Source organism: Camelus ferus, chromosome 4 (assembly GCF_009834535.1).
Source record: "Camelus ferus isolate YT-003-E chromosome 4, BCGSAC_Cfer_1.0, whole genome shotgun sequence".
Classification (NCBI taxonomy): Eukaryota; Metazoa; Chordata; class Mammalia; order Artiodactyla; family Camelidae; genus Camelus; species Camelus ferus.
In genome coordinates, this window is record NC_045699.1 from 33,899,373 (window position 1) to 33,926,517 (window position 27,145).

The window sequence follows — 27,145 nt, forward strand, 5'->3', positions numbered from 1 at the left end:
GCACTCTTGGATGGTTAAAGGGTCTTTGAAGTTGACCCAGCCTGTAACATGCTCTTTTCATAAAGACCTCCTAAAAAGAAATGTGATCTTCTTACCAGATTCCACGCTCAGCCTAGTTTATAGCGAACAAGCTTGTCTTTCATCTGCCATTTAGTTGTGTGCCCGAAAGAGTCTCTAAGTAACAGCTTGATTTTTGTCCTAGACACATGCATATAAATACCTCTGGTGTGGGAAGGCTTGAAAATACCGTAGACTATTATCTTTATTTTTTCTGACAACCTAGAGCTTATAAGCACAGTAAATGCTTTTAGTGCTAAACATTTTTCACAAGCATTATAATCATGAAGCACAATATCTAAATTCTTATATTTGAGATACAGGACGTCATGCTATACATTCTTTGCTGCTGAATGTTTTGGTTTTCACTTGCTTATCCATATGGAAAGCAGTATAACAAATGCATGTTTCTGCTGTGGTTAGAGTGCGCAGCAGAGAGCGCTAGGTAAAACAAGCCTTTGGTGAGCAGAGTTGTCTTCTGTACAATAGGAAAAACAGAGATCAACCTAGGGTCAAATTTTATTCCATAGAAGGGCACTGATCATGTGCTCGGGTTTTCAGAGGGGAGATCGGTTCTTAATATTTGTGGGTATCATGAGTATAGTCTTCTTGGAGGGGAGAGTTGAGCTAGGCCTTGAAAAGCCAATAAGGATTTGAAGTAAGGACCTTCCATGAAACAGCGTGAGTTGTTTGTCTTGTGTCTTCAGGGTACATTTAGGGGTAGATAAGGGATTTCAGTTTGACTAGCTTAAGAGGTGTCTCTAGACTATTAAATAACAGAGAGTTGTTGGCTGGGGCCATAGTCACAATGACCTGCAGAGTCACCTGAGCAGTGATGAGAGACTGCAGCCTTTGAGGAGGAGTATGATGTGACCTGGTCAAGCGAGGGTGTCGGAAATGGATCAGAAAGGGAAAAAAAAAGTGTAGTTGAACTCAAAGCATTGGCAAGGAGGATCTTTTTGATTATAGAAGCCACAGGATTGGGCACTTAATGAAGAGAAAAGGAGTCATGGAGTCCGAAATCCACATTAGAATGATTTCAGATAAAAGAGAAAAGTGAGAAAGAACTGCTTTGGGAGAGATAAGAGTCTGGGGTTGCAGCAAGACAGTGCGCAGTAATTTAAATGTCTAGACAAGCATGGGAAACACAGGGCTGGTGCTTAGGAGTGAATTCTGACTAAAGGAAACATTTTCAGAATGGTCTATAGAGAGATGATAGCTGGAATCTACCCTAAAAGTTATCTATTGGCATCTCCCTGGAGCTCCACCTCATTCAGGTACCCTTATATCTCACCTGCACTATTGATACCCACTCCCCAGTCAAAAGTAGCTCCCCCTTGTGTGGGGTATGTCCACAGCATCCTGATTTTTCTTTCCAGACCTTATTCCAATCTGTGGTGCTTGTGTAATTTTGAGAATGGTATAATTGTCTGTTTTTCTGACCCCTGACAATCTGGCAACTTCCATGGTGCCTAGCACAGACTAGACTTTCAACTTTTTTCCCCCCAAACAAAAAGAGTAAATGAATCACTACCAAAAAGTCAAGAAATAGAAGAGTTGAAGAGAAAACTCTGGTGAATATCTTTAGGGCGTAGAAGACAAGGCCGGGAAAAACAAATAGGAAGGCAAAGAACCAAGAGAAGGTGAGGGGAGAGGATGGATGGAGATTCCAGTGGGGGTGGTCAGCGGTGGTGGATTCCACAGGTGGAGGAGAACAGGGACAAGAAGAACTAGCATTTATTGGGTGCCTTCTGTATGCCAGTGACTGTCCTAAGACTTGACAGGGATTACCTGAGTCTTCACACATACTCTGTGAGGTAGGTGTCCCTATTATTTCTGTTTTACAGATGAGAATGCCAGGCCCAGAAAGATTACATACATATTCTGCTCCAGTTCAAACCAGTGCGGGAGCGACGAGTCAAACCAGGTCACCTGGCCCCAGAGCATGGAGTCTTCACCACCAAGCAGCCACTTGGACTCCTTTTAGCAGAGGGACAGGGTGCAGTGGCTAAGGACTATGGTACAGAGGATGGAAAAGGAAGAGGACCAGCCACTCTATGTCCTTTGGCTGTGAAAAGAGGATATAGCAATGCCTGTCATTCTAAAGGCATCTCCCACCTAAGGGGCCAAATCTACAGAAATCACGTGTGAATGAGAGCATCCCTGATGAGTTGCCAGCCATGACAGCCTAGAGAATATGCTTTATTTCAGGAACAGGTAGTTTTGATCACGTCTACAGGATATTGTACCAGCTGCTTTGACGTTGACTTTTTTTTTTTAACCACATTATTACTGACTTAAAATAGTCCTTGAGAAAGAAGAGAAAAAATAATCTGGCTCTGACAGTAAAAAGCCTTGTGATATTTCAGCTTTCTTTCAGTTTTACATACATCTGTGAATCCTTCCTGCTTTGGCTTTTTCACAGGTGAGGGAGTCAAGTCTTGGCCCCGCTGGGTGGAAACGCACCTGTGTTTGTGTGGCAGCTGTGTTTTGCATAGCAAATGCACAGGTACAGAATCCACCAGCAGCAGTGAGGTCAGGCAGACATACCGGGAAAAAATGTGCGCCTGAGTGACTAGACTGGCGTCTGTCATATTGCAGGATGGTGCACCCTCTCAGTGCTCACAATGAAGATTTTGGCGGACTCATCGATTCCTTTAATTAAGGAGCTGAGAGATATGAATACAAAACTGTTTTGTTCCTAATGGATGCAGATCTGCAAAGCACATGACTAAAATCTGTTCCCCAAACTTGCCATTGCACAAATTTGGGAAATTGATTTAACGTATATACCTATATATTTGTCTTTTTCTTCCGTAACATTTTTTTATGGATGGTGACTTTCCCTAACCCCAAATCCAATGGTCATGCTCAGCTTTCTACACAGTAAGAGTAGAATTTATCTTTTTTTTTTTTTTTAAAGGCTTTCACTTGCTGTCTGTCCACTCACTAGAATCCTGTCCTCCTGAGGACAGTCCAGCCCCCTTCAGGTATGCTGATGATCCCAGGAAAAGGACAGAGAAAAATAAACTGTTTAAACTGTATTTGTAGTTCTTTCTTAGTTGATTCTCAGAGTTTTGGTTTGTATATTTTTCAGGTAAACCCAGACTAATATTTGTCCACTGAAAACATAGAGATCATTTCTTACTTTGTCCAGTAGTTAAAATTGGACCACAGCCTGACTTCATATCACTCATAAAATGCACATGTTCTCTTTGGACTGTCCTTGGGCAAGAAAGGAGACTGCAAGTGCAAACAAAGCTGTTCAGGTTAAATAATGCATTAAAAATTTTATAAGAAATTTTTTTTTAAAAATTATTGTCTAAAGCTTATTCACAAGCAGTATTGATGTGTGGATGCTTTGCAGAGAAAAATAAAACAAATATGATGGTGTCCAGGAGGGCCTTTCAGTCTTCACCATTCTGGATGCATGTTAGGAACATTTGCAACATGGTCTCAGGGACTGATTAGAAATTGCTTTTGAAGCCAGGTCACTGCTTTGGAGGGAACATTTTCCCGTGGACATTTTGGGCTGTGCGGGGCACAAGGCTGTGATCTGTATCCTTTGAACACAGGACTGTTCCCTCAGGCAGATTGCAAGGCTGTTACTTTATAGCCCATTGACCGGAATTTGCTGTGTCAGCCAACCTTTTCCTGTCCAAACAGCGCTACTGGGTACCAGCAACCCAGAACTTTTAAGGTAATTGGGATGCGCCAAAAGGGCACTGGTAGGCAGGCTAGAAGTGCAGTCATATTTCTGTTGGCTTTTTATGAATTTTTGTTTTGAGAAGTGTAACCCCAGGGGTGTTGACTTCAGGCTGACACCTTGAATGTAAGCAGTGAGTCGCCATGAGTCATCATCACTGTGATGGTAGCTAGCAATTAATTGAGCACTTTCTTTGTAGCAGGATTTTTTCTAAATACTTCATCTGCATTACCATATTTGATTTTCATAAGCACCCTACACAATAGCTAATGTTACTGTCACCATTTTAGTGAGGAGGAATCTGAGGCTCAGGGAGGTGACGTAACTTGCGTAGGGGCAGTGTTTGCTCCGTATCCTGCATATCCTTCTCCAGCAGTCTCTCTAAGCAGGGACACGCCAGCACTGACAAATGAGGATAGGAAAGCTGGCTTCTGCAGATGGTGGTCATTGTTCAGTGCTGGTGAAGCTCTCGGTGCGGGGGTGCGCTGTTCCCAAGCCATGCTGTCAGGGTGGTGGAGAATTAGGAAGGCTAAGAACCTTCTACACGTGTTTCTGTCTGAAGAAAGCATCCAATATCTGTGAGTGTTTTCTTTTAAGAGGCTGGGTCCTTGACAACCCTGACACAAACCTACCTTACTGTCTTCCTGGCTCCGTGCTGCTTTCTGAAGGGGTAGGGCACTAATGTGCCTCCACGGAGAACCGGCCGGTGGGTCTGATGCCACAAGACTGGAGGAGGAAGGAAAGATGATAGGAAAGGCTCACCACTGACCCATCCTGGCGTCACTCCTCCCCAGATTGGGGAACTGGTTCCCCATTGCTGTCAGGCTACTCTCTGATCTCTTAGAAACTTCCATGGCCTAAACTGCTTAAATAATAAGATTCACTCCCCGCTCTTGCTTGTGTCCTTTCCAAAAGTACTCAACTTAGTATTCTGAAAGGTGAAGGGGGAGCACTCTGCAATAATTGATACCCACTTCCAAGCCACTTAAAGTTTCCTCATTGCTGGAAGGGATGCATAAGACCCAGGGATAACCATATTTTTCAAAGACCTTGTATGCTGTAGTTCACTAGGCCTGCTGCTAAGAGGCATCCAGGACGTGGCAGCCGCAGGTATTTGAATCCTCCGGCCCCACCCCTCTCAGTATGTCATAAACATCTGATCAAAAGCAGTTGGTGCAGATGCTGACTGCTATATATGAAGAGTCCTACTCTGTGGCATGGGGAGCTATAGTCAGTACTTGTAATGGCTTGTAGTGGGGAGGACTGTGAAGAGGAAGATGTATATGTGTGTATGGCTGAGTCGCTGTGCTGTGCCTCAGAAACTGGCTCAGCATTGTGGACCAACTATGCTTCAGTGAAATGAATGAAAGAGTGAGTGAGTGAAAAAAAAGGCACTTGAGCTGAGGGAGAATAAGAAGCATAAGAAATTCTGGGTACATAGTCAACCCTGGTGAAACAATTACCTATAGACTCTGATCGTCAAAGCCATCTCCAAACTAGGGCACAGCGACAGATTATCATGTCAGTTCAGAGACAGCTATTCTGCCACACAGGCTTGTCTTACTTTCTGGGCTATTTAGATTTCCTGAGCAGCTTCGTGTGAGAAATGCCAGGCATTAAAAAAAATCTGTTGTGGAGGAGAATCATAGACAAACTATTAGGAGAAGGACTTTATCATAGAGGAAAATACCGCATTTTCAGTTTCTCCTCCTGAATACCCTTCTTCTGTTGAAGAAGGGTCCTGAGCATCAAAGACCCACCCATGCTCTGAAGCTGTGTTGACTGCCTGCCTTGTATCTCATTGTTATGTCAGAACATTGCTGTCTTCTTTGTCTGGCTGCAACCAGCTACTTTTAATTCCTTCTCTTCCCCACTGTTTGCTGAGTGGATAGTTAAGCATTAAGTCCTATTCTTTGTCGAGACCATACATTTTAAAAAGATTTGCTACAGGGAACCAAATGTTAACTTTAAAAAATAAGCTTTGAAGAGGAGACCACTGAACTCTAGCAAGATGAAAATTTTGAGAAAAGAATCCAAACAAAAGGCCATTCCAGCTGGGTCTCCATGCTGAGGAGGGTACAAGCTTGTAGAGACCATTGATTGTTGGTTTCTCTCTTCTAGTGCTTAAGACTGTGGATGCTGGAGTTGCCTACTTGGGTTTGAATCCCAGCAATGCTACTTATGAGTTTTGTGATATTGAGCAAGTTACTTTATCTCTTCTGTGTCTCAATGTTTTCATCTGTAAAATGGAGACAGTAGTAGTACCTAGCTCAAGAGCCGTGACGATTGAATCCAAGTGAACCACTTAGTACCTGGCACATGGAAACTATTCAATAAATGCTATTAGGGAAACATTCATGGAATATTAAGGAAAGATGTTCTTACTCTAGATTTGCATAAAAATATCATCTTGGAGCCATGAGGATAATCCTTACTGCACATGACCTAATAATAACCTCAAATGTTTTTATTTTGATTTTTTTCCTCTATCAGCCACCACCTGGGAGAGAAGCTGGAGCTGCATATCTGCATATCTAGAGCTCTCTGGTTCTGTGCAGATGAGACTTATGAGCCATTTGAGTGACTGGCCTCCTGGTTCTTTTTCTTCCTCAGGTGCTGGAAAGCTTCAAGATCATGGACTATAGTCTTTTGCTGGGAATCCACATCTTGGACCATTCCCTCAAAGAGAAAGAAGAGGAAACTTCACAAAATGTGCCTGATGCTAAACGTCCTGGGATGCAGAAGGTCCTCTACTCAACAGCGATGGAATCCATCCAGGGTCCAGGGAAATCTGGAGATGGGATCATCACAGAGAACCCGGACACGTAAGTGCAGCCATCCGCCCACACACTCTCTTGATCACGGTGGCCCACGTCATTGGGTAACTAAATGCAATCACGCTTCCTTTGTGGTGGCTCTTTAGTGATAGATTCCTACCTGGCGCTCAGATGGATTAACCCAGCCTTCATTTCCATTCATCCACAGATGACTAGATGAGTGGCTGTTTTTCAAATTATTATCATTCTTTCACCCATATGGTTTCTCTTTTCAAATGGCTCTACTTTTTAACAATAGCTAAAAATGTTTTTACCCCTATTTACGGCATATTCAAAACATCCACCACAGAAGAGGGAATATACTTTGAATAAACATGTATCTAAGCAAATGCATGATAGGAATTATGTCCACAATTTAGAGCTTTTTATCTGCTGAGGAGGATTCTGTTGTCCTAGTCCTACACCCTGGCAGATGTGGTCTCTTTCTTCCACCAAATGTAATAGTAGCTATAGGCTTAGTTTGCATGTATAAAGTGCAAATTGACTAACAATTACAACCAAGGAAAATTATTGAAATGGTTGACTGTGTCCCATGTATGGATTAGCTGAGCAAGGAGACTGAAAGAAGTCATTTTCCTTGACTGTAAGTGCCTGCTTTGTAAGAGTCTCCGACAATGACTAAATCACAGGTATATTTCTCTTTATAATGGATATTCATCCATATTAAAGATTTTTTTATTCTTGCTATAAATCCATCTAAATGTCCATTAATTGATTTAACAAATTTTCCTATATCAGTATAGTGAAATACTACACAGTCATTAAAAACACATTAGCATTGAATATGAGAAAATGTTCTCATTTAGCAATCTGAAAAAATCAGATTATAAAACATGATAAATAATGGCTTTTGCGGATTAATAAATACACACACACAGGAAAACTATACCCAATGTTAATAGTGGTTATCTTTGCATCCTAGGAATGGATTCTTTATATATTTTTTCTTTATGCTGTTCTACATTTTATTTTAAAATCTTTTTTTTAAGATTCCACATATAAGTGATATCATATGGTATTTTTCTTTCTCTTTCTGGCTTACTTCACCTAAAAATGAACTTATTTACAAAACAGAAACAGCTCACAGACAGAAAACAACCTCATGGTTACCAGAGATCAAAGCGGGTGGGAAGGGGTAAATTGGGAGTTTGAGATTTACAGATACTACCTACTATATATAAAATAGATAAACAACAAGTTTATGCTGTATAGCACAGAGAACTCTATTCAGTATCTTGTAGTAACCTATAATGAAAAAGAATATATGTATGTATGTGTATGACTGAAACATTATGCTATACATCAGAAATTGACACAACATTGTAAACTGACTATACTTCAATTTAAAAAATGCAAATACAAAAAAAAATTTTTTTAAAGATTGAATGGAAATTGGGATCTGATATCAGTGCAGTAAAAATATGATCTCCTCTAGGAAGGAAAATTAAAGTAGCAGCTTTCACTTAAAAAAAAAACCTCACAGTGAATATATAGAAGTGTTTCATTTTTAATGAGCAATATTTTAAAATACTTTAAAACTTCTTGCTCGTGGTCTTTAAATAGGAATACTTTTTAACTGGATTCTTCCCATCCAGCTCTTCAGAATTGACAGCTATGGTATTATTCTTCTTTGTGGGAAGGACATCATTTTGAATTCCCAGGAAGGCTTTAGCTGAAGCCCAAAAAAATGGTGAAGGGAGAGATAGTTCAAAATTCTTAAAGATAGCCCATTTTCATTTACAATCTGTTTATTAAAAATGATTTTTAATTTCCTCTTCATATAAAATGCTTCCTCTCTTGCTCTATCCACAGAATGGGAGGCATTCCAGCAAAAAGCCATAGGGGAGAGAAACTACTTTTATTTATGGGCATTATTGACATCCTGCAATCATATAGGTAAGAAATTTGAGAAATTAGTCTTTTATTATTTCAAAATTAGTCAATGAAAGTGTCTGAAAATTCACCACATGGGAGTGACTTTACACTTTTTCTTTTTCTGTTCATTTATGTTTAGGTTAGTGAAAAAGTTAGAACATTCCTGGAAAGCTCTTGTTTACGACGGGGTAAGTGATTATTATGCTCATTGTTAAACTGGATATTTTTCTTGATTTCTCAAGACTTCAAAGTGTGTCTAGGAAGCCATGTCACTTGAAGAGGAGAGGAAGCAAGATCTTTATAAACTCAGAATCTTAGGCTAGCAGATTGGTTCTTATCTCACGACAACAGAAATGTGACTAGCCCTTCAAATAGAAGCCATCCAGCTGAGTGACTAGGTAGAGACCAGGAAGACAAAATGATGTCTTGTTTTTATGTGCAGTCTGAGGGGCCCAATTATGAGTTGGTGAGAACAAAGAGGAGACTTTCCATAGGCACTGGGAAGACCAGTAGTACAGGTTAACTGAAGTTTTCCCAGGACCAAGCTTCACAGAGGTTTGAACGTGACTTTGATGGTAGACAGCCCTAGGCTTTGAACCCTGCGTTCACCACTTTACTAGCCACGTGACCCAGACACATGGCTTGTTTGACATCTCTTAGCCTGGTTTCCTGTAGCCGGGGCATACTAACAGTACCTAGTACCCATCTCATAGGCTGATGTGAAGGTTAAATTAAAGCATGCACTTTAATGTTCCTAAACACAAATGGGTGCCTGACACATAATGAGGACATAGCAAGGGAAAACTTTTCAGTTGTTTTGGATTTATATGTAACAAAGGCTGACTGATATGAGGATGTCTTTTGGACCCAGAATTGGCATGACTGAAGAAAACAGTTATCAAAAAGCAGCCTCTCTTTCTGTTTGTCTGTCTGTCTCTCTGTCCACATACACATACACACACACACACGCACGCACGCACACATGCACGCAACTTCCTATCTGGATGTCAGATTTGAACTTCCTGCTGCTGACAGAACATTTATGGCCTCAGCCTCCCTCCCTTAATAACCTGAAGTGACACTTCCAAAGAATATATTGGTCACAGATTTGCTCACACATATTTTTAAGATGTTAGCAGACATGTTCCTTTGAAAAAAGATAAATTATAGTTGCTATTCTTCTTTCTCAGAAAAGAACACTCGCTTCCTCTGTTCTGTGAAAGACTGGTAATAACCTTTCAGTGTGAAAAATCTGCATTTTGTCCACAGGCGAAGGAGTGACCTTCGTCAGAATGTACTTTTAAACAACGGGTTAACAAGGTTGTTTCTCAGAATTAAACTTAGACTGATTTTTCAAATCAAAGATTCTTTTTATAAAGAGACCAAGATAGTAGGTTAATTTTTTCCCTTCTAGCTAAGAAAAGTAGCAACTGCCTAGTGCCTTGAACATGGAGGGGAAAGAGAGCAAACAGCCCCTGTTTCATTCTCTTCGGTTTTCTGAGACAGCTTCAGTTCCCTGAGATTTCTCATCTGAATGGCGTAGTCTGCAGTTGGTCAGATGGTCAGATGCTTCTAAGGAGCTCCTACCTTTTTCTAATTAAGACGTATCTTCTGTTTTTGGTGTTTTTTTTTTTTTTAAGAAAATCTCTGAGCTGATTATGTATTTGTGTGATTGTAAGCAATAATTAAGACATTTGTGTCTGTCTACAAATGTGCCTCTGATTTAAACAGTGCTGCTTCTTGGCAAAGAGAGCCACAGTCTGACTTCTCTTGGAAGTCAGGGGTTGAATCTTAATCATCTTGCATCCTACATATTTCTAAATGACAATACTTGTTGGGAATTTTTCTCCACTTACAACAGGAGCAGGCAGACACACTGGGGAGAGTGCGTGTCAAACCAGCGGGAGATTTTCCACCACATCTGCAGCATCACTGATAGTCTAGAGGACCACTGTCACTTGGCCAAAGAGGGTTCCTTCATAACACGCTGATTGCAGAATTACTTTATGCCTCGTGCAACACCCAATTTCACAGATGAAAAAACTGAGGCCCTGAGATACTGTCTTTACCCAAGATCACACAGCTTTTTAGAATTAGAGCCAACACCAGAACCAGGTCTCCAGATTCTGGTCCCATGTGTGTTTTTTCTTCTGAACCTACTGCAGACACTTTATAGTTTCAAAATGTAAATTTTTAGACGCTTCCCTGTTGGAATCCATAAACCTGGATTCAAAATGGATCACTTAAATAAGCAACTTACTATTTCCAGGAATGCGTATCTTGGGTAGTAAATAAATGACTACAGAATAAACATGGAATTATCCCCTTCATCCATTTCCTTTCCTGGATTTGTAATAAAATGCCCCTTCAGTCCTAAAGACTCCTACCAAGCATGAGAGAATTGAGTTAACAATTTAATTCAATTCAACTCTATCTAACTAGTAGATAATTCAACGTTAACAGGGGTCATCAGTCAGCCTTGTCTCCTAGGAATCTTCCTCGTGTCTACATACCTTACTTTTGGAAAGTGAAACCAGCACACTTTTTTTCCCCTTCAATCCCGCTCTTACATTATAGCTGTTCTGCTTGTTATGTCCCCAGTTTTTGTCTTGCCTGAAAGTGATATGTCTTTGTTCCAGATGACAGTTGAGACACTAGTTGCATGTATTTTTAAAAAGGAATTTCAAAGCCCCTTATGGGACAAATGGAACAAGGATCAGCTATTTGGGTTTATAAAGCAGAGTATTTTGCTGTCTCTCCCCTGCCCCTCTTAATGCTCTGTTTCACCATGAATGTATGTACTCAAGATTAAGTCTTGATCCTCCTCCCCCAGCCTAACTCCTAGGCACACAGCACATGGGGCATTGCTCTTTTCTGGCTCCAGACACCCGTGCCTCTGGTTAAGGGCATTGGCTAACAGAGAACCAATTGCCTAGAGCTTTCTTCTAGCTTGAAACTGAGCAGTAAACCTGTGATACTGGATTTGTCTTTTCAGGACACTGTTTCGGTTCATAGACCAAGCTTTTATGCAGACAGATTTCTAAAGTTTATGAATTCCAGAGTTTTCAAGAAAATTCAAGGTAAGATTTTTATTTTTTTTTACTTTTAGCAATTGCTGGTTGATTTCACTGTGTGTATCTTTGCAAGATTTTTATTGGAAGAGTTTGGGCCATTTATCTCCCAAAAGCAGTAATCACTCAGTAATTATGGTTAAATATCCCAGTCAGGTAATTATTGATGCCATAATCATTAGAGTCCTATTTTGTGCTAGAAAAAAGTATAAACTGCCTGAATGTCCAACTCTACAATATATTGGTTAAATTATTATAATGCAATCAAATAACAGAATAATATGCAACAAATAAAAATGATGATATATACATGACTGGGATATTGTGCTGTACACCAGAGATTGACACATTGTAACTGACTGTACTTCAATTAAAAATTTTTTAAATGATGTATTAAAGGTACATTTAGTTCTTATACATTTATTCACATATATAGTTATTGGTCTGCATACCAAAGGCATAAGAAAGTTATAATGGGCTATATAAAAATGTTAACGGTAGTTATTCTCATGGAATATTCTTCAGGATAGACCATGTATTAGTCCTCAAAACCCATTTTAGTAAACTTTAAAAGATTGAAATCATACGAAGTATTGTTTCTAATCATGATGGAATGAATCACTAAAGAGTGAAAACTTAAAAATTCACAAATATGTGAAAATTTAACAACACTCTCAAACTACCAGTGGATCAAAGAAGAAAGTACAGAGAAATCAGAAAAAACTTGAGATGAATGGAAATGAAAATACATGTTCGAAAAACATAAGATGCTACAAAGTCAGTGCTCAGAGGGAAATTTATTGTTTATTTTTCAAGTGTTAATAGACCTTAAACAAATGCTGTGACAGTTCCTGTTATGCAACATAGTGATTCAATATTTCCATACATTTCAAATGGATCACCACCATAAGGCTAGTTACGATATGTCACCATACAAATATAATACCTAGTTTTTGACTGGATTCCTCAAACTGTGTATTTTATACCCATGACTCATTTATTTTGTAGCTAGAAGTTTGTACCTCTTAATCTCCCTCACCTAATTTCTTTCCTCTCCCTGTCCCTTCCCCTCTGGCAACCATTTGTTTGTTCTCTGTGTCTACAACTCTGTTACTGTTTTGTTATGTTTGATCATTTACTTTGTTTTTCAGATTTCACTTGTAAGTGGAATCATACAGTATTTGTCTTTGTCTGATTTATCTCACCATGATATTCTCTAGGTCTATCCATGTTGTCACAAATGGCAAGATTTCGTTCTTTTTTATGGCTAAGTAATATTCCATTGTGTATATATGTATATATCACATCTTCTTTATCCATTCATCTATTGATGGACACTTATGTTGCTTCCATATCTTGGCTGTTGTAAATAATGCTGTGTTGAACAGAGGGGTGCAAATATCTTTTCAAATTAGTGATTTTGGTTTTTTTAGATAAATACCCAGCAGTAGAATTGCTGGGTCATGTGGTAGTTTTGTTTTTAATTTTTTTAAGAATCTCCATACTATTTTCCACAATGGCTGCACCAATTTACATTCCTACAAACAGTGCATGGGTGTTCACTTTTCTTCACACCCTTGCCAACACATTATTTGTTGTCTTTTTGATACTAGCCATTCCTATTGGCCATCTGTATGTCTTCTTTGGAAAAATTGTTAAGATCCTCCACTACTAATATTCTGATAAACTTCCTATCTATATTTCTGTGTGTTGTGTATTTTTATAAAAACAGAAGCATAATGATGTACAAATTTATATATGTCCTCTATTTTTCACATAACTTGAATAGTTTCCCATATCATTATATAGTGTACAAAAACACTACTTAAAATTGCAATACAACATTAAAATTATATAAATATGCCATAATCTATTTAACCATCTTTCATTATTGGGCACTTACATGGTTTCTCCTTTTTCTATTTCTAATGAAATAGTATTTTTATGAACATCATTTCAGATAGATTTTTCCAAGCTTATGATTATTTATTTAGGATAGATTCCAAGAAGTAGTAGGGGGTTAAAATGCACGTAACTACACAGAAAGATTATGCCACTCTAGACTTCAACAAGAGTCTGTATTGTTTTAGCTCTTAGCCAGAATTACTCTTTTTAAATTATGCTACTCTGATAAGTAAAAAATGTTATCTGGTTGTTTTATTTTGCATTTCTTAAGTACTGGTGAAGTTCACCTATCATTCATGTTTATTAGTCATTTGTAATTCCTTTGAGAATTGAGCTTTGCAGTGTTCGCTCATTTGTATTAGGTGTTTATTATTTTTCCAAATGACTTATATTAACTCTACATATTAAAGATACCAGTTCCTATTTAATCTTACTTTATTCTAAGAAAAGCTTCTGTTTCACATTTGACTATCTCAGTGGTATCTTAAAATTGGTCTCAAAGTGAGATGACTATAAATTAAGTTCTCTGATTAAGGCCTTTTTTTGCCTAAGATGGCCCATGAGATAGTATTTGTTGAGCTTGCAATCCTGTGTGAATACCAGCTTGTAGTTCAAATTTTCAAGGAAGATTTTTCCACCTCCCTTCACCCTTTGACATGGGTGGAAAACATGAGTTTCCTTGTGGTCCCTGGTGGGTTTATGGAGGATGTAGCCTTTGGGATCTCAGCTTTAGTAAGGCTTCTCCATGAGCTTCCCCATCTTGGCAGCTTTTGTTTTCTTAGTGGTGTATATAAATTAATGGTGCAGTCACTGGCATTCTCAATTCCATGAAATGGTGTGTGTTGTAAATCTTTCCAGTTTGTAGTTTATCATGTTTTTTAATATAACAAGTCTCTTACTTCTCAAGTAGTCAAATCTATTGACTTTTTTACACTTTGATTTTTTAGTTTGCTCTTTAGAACGTCTTTATTTAGATATAATTCATATACCATGAAATTCACCCTTTTAAGATGTACAATTCTGTGATTCTTAGTATATTCACAAAGTTGTACTACCATCACTACTATCTAATTTTAGAACATTTTCATTACCCTGAAAAGAAACCTCATTCCACTTTAGGAGTCACTCTCCATTCCTCCTCTTTCCAGCCCCTGGCAACTACTCATTCATTTTCTGTCTCCATGGATTTGTCTGTTCTGGATATTTCACACAAACAGAAGCATACAGTATGTGGTCTTTTGTGTTTGACTTTTTTCACTTGACGTTTTCAAGGTTGAGCCATCTTGTAGTACTATATTCTTTTTATTGCTGAATAATATTCCATTGTCTGGATATAACACATCTTTTTTATCCATTCACTAGTTGATGGATATTTGGGTGGTTTACATTTTTTAGCTATTGTTAATGATGTTGCTGTGAACATTGATGCACAAGGTTTGTGTGGACATATATCTTCATTTCTCTTGGGTATATACCAGGGAATGGAATTACTAGGTCAGATGGTAACTCTGTTTAACATTTTGAGTAAATGCCAGGCTCTTTTCCAAAGCAGCTACACAGTTTTGCAATCCCACCAGGAATGTATGAGGAATCCAGATCTTCACCAGATATGTTACTGTCTGTTTTTTATTTTAGACATCCTAGTGAGTATAAAGTGGTCATCTCAAAGTGGTTTTGATTTGTATTTATCTAAGGACTGATGATATTGAACATCTTGTTAAGTGCTTATTGACCATTTATATTTTCCTTGGAGAAACGTCTATTTAAGTCCTTTGCCCATTTTTAGTTGGGTTATTTGTACTGTTGAATTATAAGAGTTCTTTATATATTTTTGACACAAGTTTGTTATTAGATACAGTATTTACAAATATTGATTTAATTTCTAATCTTTGGTGTGAAGTAGGGTCCAGCTTCATTCTTTTGCATGTGGATATCCAGTTGTCCCAGCACCATCTGTTAAATGGCCTATTCTTTCCCCTATTGAATTATCTTGGTTCCCTTGTTGAAAAATCAGTTGTCCACAAATGTTGGACTAATTTCTGGATTGCCCCCAAGTTGCTCAGGAGCCTGCCTTTTACCTCCAGTCATATCCCCATCCCATCCAGTCTCTCCCCACTGCAGACAGACATATCAGTTTAAAATATAAATCTCCTCTTGCTAATTTCCTATTAAAACACTTCCACACTTAAAAAAAATGTTTTTAATAAAAAGTTCAATAGATTCCCTAGTCCACAAAATCCTTAACTTTGCTTCTGAGCCCCTTTCTGATGTGGCCTCTCTTTCCCTCTCCTGTGATTCCTCTCACAGCCCGTTCCATGCTATACCCCACCCCCTTGGCTCCTGTAGCTCTGAACTCCCTACAGGTACCCCTGACATTCCAGGCTGCCTCCATGTCTCTACGTGTTCTTGTCCCCTTGCCTGTAACAATCTCCATCCTTCCTCTGGTGTTCCTTCATGTCTCAGCTCAGATGATATTTCCTTCATAGCACTGACCATACCCTACCATAGGTGATCTGTTGTTCTGTTCCCCTCATTTGACTTTGAGTTCCTGAAAAGTAGGGACTATATTTCATCCTCATATATATTCTGAGAATCTAGCACATTTCCTTCGCACATCCTAAGCACTCAATCATTATTTGATAAATAGCTGAATGAATGAATGGACTTTTCATCTACTACCAACATTTCAAAGGGTAGCAATTTAATTAGTAAAGTTGACACTTTAAAATACAACTCCAAAATGCTTTATCAACTATGCTTAAGTTAAAGCCCTTAATTCCTACAGGTATTCTTTCTTTGTAGGTGAAAGTTTCTCCTCCCCACCCCGACTTCCACCCTCAAGAAAACAGTACCCGGTCTTCAAGTTTTGGTTTTTTAACCATCTTAAATCCATTTATCCCACATCAGAATTAAGTCATGCTGTCAATGTAATACTGTTTGCAAAACTCTATAATTCTTTCTGGAAATATTAGTCATGGTAATGTTGAAGCCTCACTGAAATTCTCTACCCAGATAATGTGTCTAAAGTACTAAACATTAGTTTCCTGAAGGGAATAGAATAGTACATTAATTAGTTAAAAATGAACTGTCCTAAAATTTCAGAACAATAGTTCATTATTCAACCAACATTTGAACACCTATTATGTATGTAACACTATGCTAAGCATTAATAATGTAGAAAGCCTTTTTGAAGCAAATTAATTAGTTCCTCCCTTGGTAATTTTATAGTCTGTTTTGGGTCAGGGATTAGAACATGTAACAGATGTATAATGTAATAAAGCAACTGTTAATAGAGTTTTTGCATATGCTTCTCTTGGTATGCAGAGAGAAAAAAGACCAGTCTTCACAAAGAGAGCTTCGCAGAGAAAACAATATTTAAACTAAGTCCTAAAAATGTAAGCCAGTATTTATTAGGAAGGGAAGCCAGAGGGCATCTCAAGTAGGAGGAACAGCATGTGTAAAGGCCCAGGGGTAGGAATGAACATGGTAGGTTCAGAGAATGGCAAATGGGTAAGCTGAAAAGCATTAAGAAAGGTGTAGAGGCAATTGAATAGCAGGACGTAGGGCTGGAAATGGATACAGGATACGTATCGCCAGACATCGTTTAGCCAAGGACAAATCCAGGAGTTTCTGTGACACAAAAGAAAGTAACCAGCAACCCAAACCATCCTTTGAGATTATCTAGTCAAAAGAAGACACTGAGGCATTCAATTTCTGCAACATTCAAGTCCTTATCTGCTGAGTGAGGCTCAGACAGTTCCTTTAAGAAAGAGTCACCATTTAAGACAACAGTATGCTTTCTTTGGGTGCTGTGTGGTCCTGGCAGGGGTTTGTTTTGGGGTCTTCTCAGCTCCTTATTGTATGTGATGCTGATTATGAACAAAGAGCTATTTCTCTGGGGGACTCTTGGCCTTCAGTCCATTATAAGCCACAAGTACAGACAGTTCTCTGAGCGTCTTCCCCTCATTCATGTTTCCATGATGCTGCTAATATTCTTTTCATCCTAGCTGTTTCTCAATTTAGAGAATTAGCATTGATTCAAGAGCTAAGAGATTCTCAAACCTTTTGATCCAGGGCTGCTTTACATTCTTAAAAATGATTGAGGACCCCAAAGAGCTTTTATTTATGTAGATTATATCCATCTATATTTAACCTATTAGGATTTAAAATTGAGGAAACTTTTAAATATTCATTAATTCTTACAAGGTTACAGTAAAAAAATAATTGCATATTAACATAAGTCAGTATTAACAAAGAAGTTTAAAATTTTTAACATAAAAAGTGATTATTAAAAATAATTATATTTTGTGTAAGCACATTTGACTGTCCTTTATGGTTGGATTACTGCATTCTACTGACTCTTATTTTGTAGTTGGCTTTATACCTTTGATAACTACGTAAGTTTAAAAAGCTAAAGATCTAATCTGTTCTTAGAAACAATAATTAGTACATATATGAAAACTAAAAAATGTGCAGTATACTGTATACATATTTACATGCAATATAATGTGTATGTGCAGTTGAACTGTAGTAATTTTACTATAATAAAACTGGGAACAAATTTTTAGTAAAATTTAAAAATTAAGATAAAAAAACCTGAATAATTAGGTAACCCAAAAAAATTATATTTTCCATAAAAATAATTGAGTGAGAATAAGTGGCATTATTTTATATTTTTTCAACTCTTTAATTCTGGCTTAACAGAAGACATCCAGATTCTCACATCTGCTTCTGAATTCAGCCTGTGGTGATACCATAGGTCATGTAGCGTCTAGAATACTCGGGAGAGAATGGGAGTGAGAAAGATAAATAGCTTCTTAATATTATTATGGAAATAGTTTTAACATCACAGACCTTCTGAGAGGATCTCGGGGATTTCTAGCATTCTCTGAGCCACTTTTGAGATTCCCCTGGCTTAGAAATTTTAAAATATAGTTGACCGTTGAACATCATGGGGGGTTAGGGGAGCTGACCCCACACACAGTCAAAAATCCACATGTAACTTGGAGCCAGCCCCCTACATCTGTGGTTTCTCGGCATCTAGGGATTCAGTCAACCCTGGATCATGTAGTACTATATATAGTATTTACTACTGAAAAAATTCTGTATGTAAGCAGACCCTCACAGTTCGACTTGTGTTGTTCAAGGGTCAGCTGGACCACATTGAAAGATGAGAGTTGAGGGTTTATAGAAGTTAGCAAACAGAATGTTAAAGCAAAAGCCAATGTGTGGATAATTACTTCACGCCTGTAAAAGCAAGTGTGACCACTGTTTTGATAGGATGAGGAGTTAAGGGAAATGTGACTTATCTGGTCCACTTATTTACCATTAAAATCCATTTTGATCAATTTTTAAACTTTCAAAATCTCCTCCCGTCAAAGAAAAATAAACTCTAGTTTTATCTTTTCCCCCTCACTTTAACCAGAAAATAGAATGCCAAAGAGCTAGGAAAGGAACCACCAATTGGACAACTTTAAAGAAAGACACCTGGTCTTGTGCTTTGTACCTTTGTGACCTTGAGTGGGTTACAGCTTTTCTACTGTCAGTTTCTGGACCTCTAAAAGACCCAAAGATAGAGCCTACCTCCCTCGATGACTGGATATGAATGCTGGCTTCTAAACTCTAAAGCCCTTTACAGATGTTATTGATTATGATAATTATGTTATTGTGATTTTAAGACTGCTCATGGGACACATAAGCCTTCCCTCCTCTTTAAGTGGAGATACTGCCCTCTATTCTTTCCTCATTTGTGTGTCCCAAAGTCCTTCTCCAATTAAGTTCTTGCAAGCTGCTGATGGCAAGTGGCCCTCATAAGCGGTGGAGTCTAAGCTCTGAGATTCCCAAAGCCAAACATAATCACACTAATGCATCTGCTGTCAGGTTATCCCTGTCTGCAGACCCCCCACAGAAGGAGAGACACTGCCAAAACCAAGTCCAGGGGAAAGCATACACAAGTTTTAACTTCCCTCTCCCCCTTACCCTCCAAGGAAATTCTCTAACAGTGTTAAGCCAAGAAAAGTTACTGCAGCAAAGAGTGAATGTAAATCAGGATGGTCTGGCTGCACCTGAAGTAGGTCCTACTGACATATCAAAGGTAAAGTCACAGCCTTCAGTGAGTGTGATTGATGGTGAAGCACTCTCGCCTTGGTTCAGGTTTCCAACACACTTCAAAAGTTGTAGAATGCTGTTTGGACAAAGATCGGGAGTAAATTTTACATCTGACCTAACTATGACCTAGAAGAGACCCAAAGGGCAGGAAATTTCAGTGGAAAGTCACTGAAAGAAAAAAGCAACCAGAAGTAACGTGGCTAAATTGGGCAACATGAGTATAAGATTGAACATTGGCATGTTAAGAAATTCCCAGTCCCAAGTTAATAAAACTGGGGTCATGAGAATTCTCCTTACTTTACCATCTGTGTTTATCAACCCACTCAGCCTCCTCCCAACACTAGAAAAACATTGCTCAGGGGAGGAAAAATAATTCTTTAGCAGCAAACATTTGCGTTTCACCTCAAATAAGATGATATTTCAAAATCTGTAGAGATACCTCAACTTGAATTTATTCTAAGATACTCTGATTTAAGTCAAGTCACCTTATTTTTTTAACTGAAATATAGTTGATTTACAATATTGTGTTAGTTTCATGCATACAGCAGTGATTCAGTTATACATATATATGTATAAATCTATATTTTTTTATTTTGCATTATTGAGTTTTACAAGATACTGAATATAGTTCCCTGTTCCTTACAGCAAATCCTTGTTTATCTATTTTATATACAGTAGTGTGCATCTGTTAATTCCATAGTCCCAATTTATCCCCACTCCTCCCTTTCCCCTTTGGTATCCATAAGTTTTTTCAATGTCTGTGAGTCTGATTCTGTTTTGTAAATAAGTTCATTTGTACTATTTTTATATCACATATAAGTGATATTAGTATAATATTTCTTTCTCTGTCTGACTTACTTAGTATGATAATCTCTGAATCCTCCATGTTGCTGCAAATGGCATTATGCCTTTTTTATGTAATATTCCATTGTATATATGTACACCATATCTTCCATATCCAATCATTTGCTGATGGACACTTAGTTTGCTTCCATACCAGGCTGTTGCAAATAGCGCTGAGTCAAATCACTTCAGACAAAAAAAATCACCAAAACACAATTTCATCTCCCTTTCCTCATGTATATAAAACAGAGCTTCTTGCATCCTACTCAAATAATGACTAAAATGTTAATAAATCATAAGTAAAAATTTAATAAAATATTAATTTGGTTTTACAATAACTGTAGTTGTCTCCTTTTCTTCCTGTCTAGCTTTGAAGGCCTCACCTTCTAAGAAACGTTGCAATTCCATCGCTGCCCTGAAGGCAACGTCCCAGGAGATTGTGTCCTCTATTAGCCAGGAATGGAAGGATGAGAAGCATGATTTGCTGACCGAAGGGCAAAGTTTTAGCAGCCTTGATGAAGAAGGTAAAGACATGGATTTAAAAAAAAAAGAAAGGAAGGAAGAAAAAGTGCTTGTGATGTTATTTATACAAGTAATATAAATTCACAGTAGAAAAATTAGAAAATATTTGCACTAAGAAAGGCTATTATATTAAAATGAATACATGTATATATATGAGAGTGAAACATGCTGTATGTTGGAAACTGACATGTTGTAACTGAGTGTACCTCAATTTAAAAAGAAAAGAAAAGCAGTCTATTTACTAATTTTTAAAAGGATATTTACAGTATGACACAGTTTGTGTGCAATTTTTAAAACACAAACAATACTACACATAGTTTACAGAAAAAAATAGAACATACTAAAATATTCAGAAACAGAGGTCTATAATCTCACTACCTGAAGGTAACAAATCTAAAGGGTTTGGTGTTGTCACTGGTAGATCTTGTTCTGTTTGCATATACTTTTTTCAAACACACACATACGTTAATATGTATATATATACATAACTATACATACACAGTGTGACAGTGAATTAATTTTTTTATGTTCCTCTTTAATGAGTTTAATACCAGTTTTATAATTTTCTCCTTGCATGTCTTATATTCCTACTTTTTGTTAGATTTATTCCTCAGGTAGTTATAAAGACATAAATATATATTTTCTGTCTTTTCAAATAGTGTATTTTTAAGATTTGGTCTTTCTGGCTGTTAGTTACTACTGCATAGACCTCGCATCTTTTTTTCTTTCTTCCTTGCTGACTAGGACTTCTGGTACAATGATGAATAGAAGTAGTGATTGTGGACAGCCTTGTCTTGTCCTGATTTTAAAAGGAACGCTTCTAGTGTTTCACAGTTGAGAAAGAAATTTGCTGTATTTGATACCCATAGTCAAGGAAGTTCCTTTTTATTCCCAGTTTGCTCAAGTTTTTATCAAGAATGAATGTTGCATTTTTATCAAATGTTTTTCGCTATCTATTGAGTCAATCATTTGGATTTTATCTTCTAATCCTATAAGAAGAAGTGACATTTTAGATTTTATTTTCAGTATATTCTTTTAAGAATCCCAAAATTTCCTGAAAATTGCTTTTACTTCCTTAAGATTAGATCTCTTCTTGGGGTTTTCTTTTCCTCAGAGTCTTTAGAATAGTTTGTTCATCCCTTTTCCCCTCTGCAGCACTTATCCACGTGTGCCTTGTTGGGTTTCTTTCTTTCTCATCTATAAATCAACCTTTACCCAGATTTAGTGATTTCAGTAAGAGTTACTGAATTGCCTTGCTCCTCTCTCGGAGTTGATGGCAGTTTCTGGCAGGCATCCACCCTTCTCCCCTAAGCTTCCCTACATTGGCATCTTCTGCCACACTGCCTGGTTTTCTAGGATAAACCTATGTTTTAACTGTGTTAGTTTAACTTTTTAATAGTATGCTCAGTATGACTTCTATCAGCTATACCTCAATATATATATATGTTGTGTGTATGTATACATATATATAGTGTGTATATATGTGTGTGTGTGTATATATATGTATATATGTATCTTCTAAAATTTAAGTTGTGAGTCCAGCTGTTAATCTGGGGGGGGGGGGGGGAGTATGATAAATATACTCCGTAGCATCTGGAAAGTCTGGAAACATGGGAAGTAGTGCACAAAGTGAGCTTTTTTCCATATGAACTATTCTCTTGGACCCATAGCTTCAATTCTAAAGGTACTTCACCAGAAAAGTTCTCTGAAGGTTGAAGAAAAACCTACTGAGCATATTCGTTGAAAACTGTCAACATACTGTTTTTAAATGAGTCGATCTTGACAATTCTCTGCATCTAAAAGTTTGCTATAAAGGTCAGCCTTTTTACAATGCTCTGTACTTGGGGACTTCCCCTTTCGTAGTGCACCAAGTCATCACCAAATTTCCCTCTAGTTTTTAAGCATTTGTTTTCTGTCATTCTTAGTATGTCTGGGTCATACTCATTTTCTGTTGCCATGTGACAAATTACCAGAAAGCTAGCCGTTTAATGTAACTTCCTTTTATTAGCTCACAGTTCTGTAAGTCAGAAGACTGGCAAGGCTTTCCTGGGTTCTCTGGACACAGCTCATTGAGGTCTCAGAAACTGGGATCAAGGTGTCAGCTGAGCTGAGTTCTCATCTGGAGGTGCTGGAAAAGAATCCTTTTCCAAGTTAATCCTGTCATTGGCAGAATTCACTTCCTTGCTGCTGTAGGGCTGAAGTCACTCAGTCTTTGCTGTCTGACATCTGGGAGCCAGGTTCAGCCCATGAAGACCATCCTCATTCCTTGCCATGCAGCCCCTTCCATCTTCAAATGGAGAATTTCTTGCAAGTCAGTCCCCATCACACTTGGAATCTCTGTCATCACCATCTCTGACCTCTAGACACAGATTTAAGGGGCTCCTGTGATTAGGCCAGGCCCACCTGGATGGCTTGACTAACTCACAGTCAACTGATTAGTAGCCTTAATTATATCTGCAGAATTCCTTTGGCCGCGTTAGATAAAATGATCACGGGGTAATGTCTCATACTCACAACTTCCACCCACGTGCAAAGGGAGATTATACTAGAGTACAGGTCATTGGGGATCATCCTAGAATTCTGCTTACCACACTGGTTTTAAAAAAAAAAACAAACTAAAGAATATGGGAGCATAACGAAACAGTTCTCTGCTTCAAAGAACTGCTCCCAAGGGGTGGAGGGGTCAGCTCCCCATTGTCTGGGTGCTGTGTGACCTGGACCTGAGTCCCTGGACAGATGGCATTTTTCTCTATCCCATCACTCAGGAAGCTTCTGGTTTATAAAGTCAAGCTGAGTATGTCCAAGACCTGAGACTGTATTAGTTGCTCTCAGTCCAGCGCCATCTGCATAACATTTAGTGGCGATTCCTTGGAATCTGATGTAAGGTTATTTTTCAGATCCAGTTTTCTCTGTTATTGAGAGTTCTCATATTTTTCTCTGTATTGAATGAGAAGGTGGTGGGATCAAGTATTCTGAAGATTGCCAGCCAACTCCTATTAAATTGAAGCCTTTCTGATTTTTGCACGTTGAGCACTTCATTACTTACATTTTTGCATGATTATCATCCGTTATTCATCATGGCAGTTCTTTATTTTGACCTGAATCAGAGGCAGAGCTGCACCATCTCATACGTTTTAATGTGTGCCTGGTCTCTTAGTCCAGAGTCCAGCCCTTCTGTGCTCACCCTCACCTCTCCATCTACCCCTCTCCAAACCAAAATCCAAAACATCATACTCATGTGATAGTGCCTGTTAGGAGCATTTTCCATGCATACACTTCCTGACAAGACATAATTTTGAGCCCATTGTGCCTATAAAGGAATACCAGAAACACCTTTTGGTTTTATTGTATTTATTGTCATCCGTTTTAGTTTAGTCTGTGGAAATGATTAAAAAGAATCCACAGTACAGCATGGTGACTCGAGTTAATAATACTGTATTGCATATTTGAAAGTTGCTAAGAGAGGAGATCTTAAAAATGCTCATCACAAGAAAACAATGCTGTAACTATGTGTGGTGATGGGATGTAAACTCAACTTATTGTGATGAACATTTCACAGTATGTACATATATCAAATCACTGTGTTGTATACCTAAGACTAATACAATGTTATATGCCAGTTATAGTTCCATAAAATTAAAAAAAAATCTCCAGAGATGAAAAAAATCAGCTTGAGTCCAACTATAGATCTTTAAAGACAAGCTTCGTACACAGTGTTCTGTCTCTAGGAACTTGTATGTCTCTTTCAAAGAATTTTTGTTCTGTATGGCTGGACCTGTAATCAAAACACTGTCTCTGACAGGCTGGCTAAGACTGGATGTAAATTTGTCCATGGTTTAGGATAGGGTCATTAAAAATGATTCTGTTTCAACAGTCAAAAAACCACACAGACTCAGAGAGAGTGGGCGTGGGTCATTGCTCAGCCGTGACTATTCCATTTTCCCGACTAGGGAGGCCTCTTGCCTGAGTATTCCCATAGGCACTTACGTTTCAAAGAAAAAAAAGGTCTTCTCATTTTTAAATAGGCAGCCTTGCTGTTAAAATACAGTGTCAAGCAGAGCTGTGGATAACATTCAGAGAGATGTGTGGTCTCACACAGGGTGAAGGTCTAGCTGGCTGTTAGTCTGTGAAGCATTTGCTTCCTGGCTTTTAGAATGTCTGAGTTCTGAGATCTACTGAGAATCACAGACGTGTGCATATCCTCGAGAGGCGAAAGCAGGTTCACTGTGTGTTTATACATTTGCCAATCATCCTTTTAATCTCTGTCAAATTATCTCCTTAAGCTCCTAGGAGCTCTTTATGTCATCTTTTGAAACCGTCAATCGCTTTATTAGGTTTTTAAAAGAACATTCATAATGTCATTTCCATAAGCCATTTTGTAAATTAATGCAATTTCCTTCCTGTTTAACCCGTTAGCAAGAAGCTCTTTTACATTTCTGCTGCAGTTTAGAAGAGCGCCGTTAATTCAGAATTTAATTTGCAGCCTGATATGTAAAATGAATGCTTTTGAGTCATTTAAATTATTAGAGACACTAAAACAGCATTTATTCCTGTGATTCATGAGTGTGTGTTTTGCTTTTTGTTACCAGCGCTGGGATCCCGACACAGGCCAGACCTGGTGCCTAGCACTCCATCGCTGTTTGAGGCTGCTTCCTTGGCAACCACAATTTCATCTTCTTCCTTATACGTCAATGAACATTATCCACACGACAGGACTGCGATTTATTCAAACAGGTAATACTTAGTGCGATCAAATTACCAATCTGCCTGTTACCACGTCTACATCATAGCTAGACCCGTATCTCCGAATGAGAACACATCATCCTTAACAACCAGGATGTGACCGTCACCTGCCCTGTAAGTAAGAGAAAGAAAGAACATGCTTCATTTTTACTGTGCCAGGAAGTACACCTGAGGGAAAACCCTCCTGATTTTTCTTTACAATTAATCATTATGTGCTGTAGAAACTACGTACTTGGTTCTCTGGCAGAAGACAGATCTTTCATCATTTTTATTTTAATAATTTCTTATGAGTGGAGTTTTTAAGCAAGCATTCTTGGTTAATAGTTACACAAATAGCTACAAAGATGTTGGAATATTCTCTTTTCGTATGAGTGACCTTAAGAACTATGGTAGTGTTGACTGAAAAAAACAGAATGTCCAGCCTAAAATTTGAGAGTTACGTTTTATTCACTGGACATTTGTGAGGACTTAAGCATGGGGTGCTGCCTCTGTTTGCTCTAAGAGACTGTTTGGAAGAGGCAGGGGAGGAACCGGGATATGTAGGAGTTTTGCAACAAAGACCGGGTAGTTGGAACATCAAAAATTTACTGTTAATTAAAGAAAATCAGATACCTCAAGTTAAGGATTTAGTGCTTTTCTATGTGTGGGAAGATGCAATAGTCTGGACTTACTGAAATCATTCCTTTAATAATGCACCTAGCTATTTAGGGCCAGTATCTTGTTCTTTTCCCATCCTGAGTTCCCTCAGGGTGCACTGTTGCGGGTGGTGGAGAGGCCAGGCTGCCTGCTTGTCTCCATCCTGAGTTCTCTGCGGCTCATCTTCAGGGGTGGCGGTAGTGGCTCATGACTTGCTGGCCGCAGCATCCTTTGTTTACTGATACGGCAGGTAATATTTTTCATCCACAGTAGACAGAATAATGGCCCCCAAGTTGTCCACGTCCTAATCCCTGGCACCTGTGACTATGTTACCTTATAAAAAGGGGGCTTTGCCAATATGACTGAGTTAAAGACCTGGAGATGGGAAGCATATCCTGAATGATCCACATAGGCTCAATGTAGTCACAGGGTCCTTATAAGAGGAAGACAGGAAGATTAGATTCAGAGAAGGAGAGGTGATAGCAGAAGCAGAGGTCAGAGCGAGAAGAAGATTTGAAGATGTTCACTATTGGCTTTGAAGGTGGAGGAAGGGGCACGAGCCAAGGAATGCAGGCAGAGTTTAGAAGCCAAAACAGACAAGGAAACAGATTCCCCGTTAGCGCATCCACAGAGGATACAGTTCTTCCAACACCTTGAATTTTAGGACTTCTGAGTGCCAGAGCTGTAAAATAATAAATTTGTGTTGTTTTAAGCTGTTAAGTTGATGACAGTTTATCACAGCCACAACTGGAAACTAGTACATTGACTCTTGAACATTTAATGTGAATTTGAATATTGGGGTGGGGTACTGCAATGCCTTAGATAGAAACTTAATTTGTTAT

General features: G+C 38.4%; 1 protein-coding gene across 3 annotated transcripts in view; it reads left to right on the forward strand.

Moving 5' to 3' along the window:
- The window catches only part of PIP5K1B (phosphatidylinositol-4-phosphate 5-kinase type 1 beta), a 283,779-nt gene that overhangs the window by 194,536 nt on the left and 62,098 nt on the right, over window positions 1-27,145 (forward strand). For all 3 annotated transcript variants that reach the window (XM_032477797.1, XM_032477799.1, XM_032477798.1), the window contains 6 exons: window positions 6,377-6,588; window positions 8,413-8,496; window positions 8,615-8,663; window positions 11,471-11,555; window positions 20,771-20,926; window positions 25,514-25,658. In XM_032477797.1, the coding sequence (XP_032333688.1) occupies window positions 6,377-6,588; window positions 8,413-8,496; window positions 8,615-8,663; window positions 11,471-11,555; window positions 20,771-20,926; window positions 25,514-25,658 (731 nt within the window). The remainder of the gene's footprint in view (window positions 1-6,376; window positions 6,589-8,412; window positions 8,497-8,614; window positions 8,664-11,470; window positions 11,556-20,770; window positions 20,927-25,513; window positions 25,659-27,145) is intronic.